This window comes from Balaenoptera musculus, chromosome X (assembly GCF_009873245.2).
Source record: "Balaenoptera musculus isolate JJ_BM4_2016_0621 chromosome X, mBalMus1.pri.v3, whole genome shotgun sequence".
NCBI lineage: Eukaryota > Metazoa > Chordata > Mammalia > Artiodactyla > Balaenopteridae > Balaenoptera > Balaenoptera musculus.
The window spans coordinates 7,060,245-7,062,819 of record NC_045806.1 but is presented as its reverse complement, the minus strand read 5'-3'; the positions used below and the strand labels follow the sequence as shown (position 1 = coordinate 7,062,819).

General features: G+C 41.0%; 1 protein-coding gene across 1 annotated transcript; it reads right to left on the bottom strand.

Moving 5' to 3' along the window:
- Positions 1-1,137: 1,137 nt before the first annotated feature.
- On the bottom strand, positions 1,138-2,295 carry LOC118888249 (protein SET-like). Its single transcript, XM_036839249.1, has one exon. The coding sequence runs from the start codon at positions 2,278-2,280 to the stop codon at positions 1,459-1,461; it is 822 nt and encodes a 273-aa protein (XP_036695144.1). The 5' UTR covers positions 2,281-2,295; the 3' UTR covers positions 1,138-1,458.
- Positions 2,296-2,575: the final 280 nt, after the last annotated feature.

The window sequence follows — 2,575 nt, the reverse complement described above, 5'->3', positions numbered from 1 at the left end:
GCTTTTATTATGTTGAGATGTATTCCCTCTGTACCCACTTTGGTAAGAGTGTTTATCATGAATGGATGTTGAATTTTGTCAAGTGTTTTTTCTGCATCTATTGAGATGATCAAGGGGTTTTTGACTTTTGTTTATGTGGTGTATCACATTGATTGATTTGCATATGTTGAACCATCCTTATGAACCTGGGATGAATCCCACTTGGTTGTGGTGTATGATCTTTTTTATGTGTTGTTGGATCCAGTTTGCTATATTTGGTTGAGAATTTTTGCATCTATATTCATCAAAGATATTGGCCTGTAATTTTCTTTTTTGGTGGTGTCTTTGTCTGGTTTTGGTATCAGGGTGATGGTGGCTTCATAGAATGTCTTTGGGAGTGTTCCCTTCTCTTCAGTTTTTTGGAAGAGTTTGAGAAGGATCAGTATAAGTTCTTCTTTGTATGTTTGGTAGAATTTGCCTATGAAGCCATCTGGTCCTGGACTTTTGTTTGTGGGGGAGTTTTTTTTTTAATAAATTTATTTCTTTTATTTACTTTATTTTTGGCTGCACCGGGTCTTTGTTTTTTTTTGTGTGTGTGTACACATTTAGTTTTATTGTAACAAAGCAACTTGTACACTTTTAACGTTTAAAACTGAGCATCATCTTTCCTTTCCAGTGAAACAGAAAGAAAAATATAACACTAAACAGGAACAAAATTACAATAGAGAATGTCAATTGCAAATAAGATCCTACAGGTTCTGCTGATTCTCCCATCGAGTGGCAGGGCTCAAGTCATCATTAGGAGAGAATTTTATTTTAAAAGTGTCATCTTAAACTGCAAGGATGTCCGTTAAACATCACAATTAAACATGCCAAAGGAGAAGCCATGTTGTCAAAATGCCCACTTAACCCACCCAAACATCTCAAACCCACACTTTGCTGACCTTCTAGAACCCCATTTTTTTAAGTTTTTTTTTCTTTTTTTAAACAAGAGAAAGTAGACAGATAGATGTTGGTAAATGCTAACTGTCCATATTCACGTAGAGACACAGTGTAATCTCTGAGCCCCATATACAGAGAAAGGAGGAAAAAAGCTAGAATTCTATGCACTACTACACAGGAGCCTAGCACCCTCCAGCTTCCAGCAGAGCTAAGGAGCGGAAGGTTTTTCTTTTTTCCCACAGAGCATGGTGGTGTTGATTCCGTAAAGTTTTTGTTGAGACAGGAAGGGATAAAAATGAATCTGGAACAGAAAGGGGTAGAGATTCTTTTCCCACTGAATTCTGCTCAAGGTATTTCCCCCCAAAATAAGTTGTGAGCCATGGTATAAAGGAGAAAAGAGACCTCAAACACAGGGCAACTGAGCACAAGAGGAGAAGGGGGGAAAAAAAAAAAAGACTGCAACTTGCTCCCAGGGACTGGAGAAAATTAAAAAAGGAAGGTTGGACTCCATCAGTGTTCCATTAGTCATCTTCTCCTTCATCTTCCTTCATCCTTATCCCCTTCTTCATCAATATCTTCCAGTCCTTCTTCCTCTTCATCATCATCATCATCTTCTTCTCCTTCCCCTTCCTCATCATCCATGTCCGGAACCAAGTAGTACTGTAATGGATTTGGCCAAATATCATCTTTGATGACCTCTCCTAACTCATCTGCACCTGCATCAGAATGATCAGTAAACCAGGTGAAGAAGCTTTCTGGTTCCTCATGCTGTCTCTTCCTGCTGGCTTTATTCTGCGTTTGACTTGCACGTTTTGTCAGATCCTTTCCGGATTTCCATTTGATTTCAGTGGACTTTGAAGATGGATCACCACTCTCATTCAGATGAAATTCTTTGGAGAGAACTTTATTTTCGAAGTAAGGGTTTTCATCAAAATAAAAATCTATTCTGTAACCTGATTTACTATCTTCAAATTCTGTCACTTTGACTCTTGTCAAATAATGCAGCACCTCTTCATCCTCCTCCCCAAGCAGTGCAGACGCTTGTGGATGGTGAACAAATGTTGTTACCCCAAAATTTGGGATTTTGGCGATCAATTCCGACCTCTTCTGAAAAAATGGTTGGCGGAGTTGGTTATATTTCTGTTCTACTTTCAAAATCTCCTCACTGGCTTGTTCGTTAAGTTTGTCTATTTCATTTTGTACTTCATCAATATGTTCAATTGCTTCTTGCTGTTGTTTTTCTTCCTTTGGCAAGTTCGGAGAAGCAGACGTTTCCTCTGGCCTGGAGGCAGGAGTCCGTCTCGGTTTCTTCGGTTTCTTTGCTTGGGGTGGAAGTGAAAACTGGTGTTTGGGGGCCATGCTGGGAGAAAAGCCAAGAATCCACCCAAGGGAAGAAGCTCGTACCGGGAGCTCTGAGAACTCTGCACTGGGCCTTTGTTGCTGTGCACGGGCTTTCTCTAGTTGTGGTGAGCAGGGGCTACTCTTCATTGCGGAGCTCGGGTTCTAGACACACAGGCTTCAGTAGTTGTGGCACATGGGCTCAGTAGTTGTGGCACACGGTCTTATTTGCTCCGCAGCATGTGGGATCTTCCCGGATCAGGGATCGAACCCATGTCCCCTGCATTGGCAGGTGGATCCTTAACCACTGCCCCAC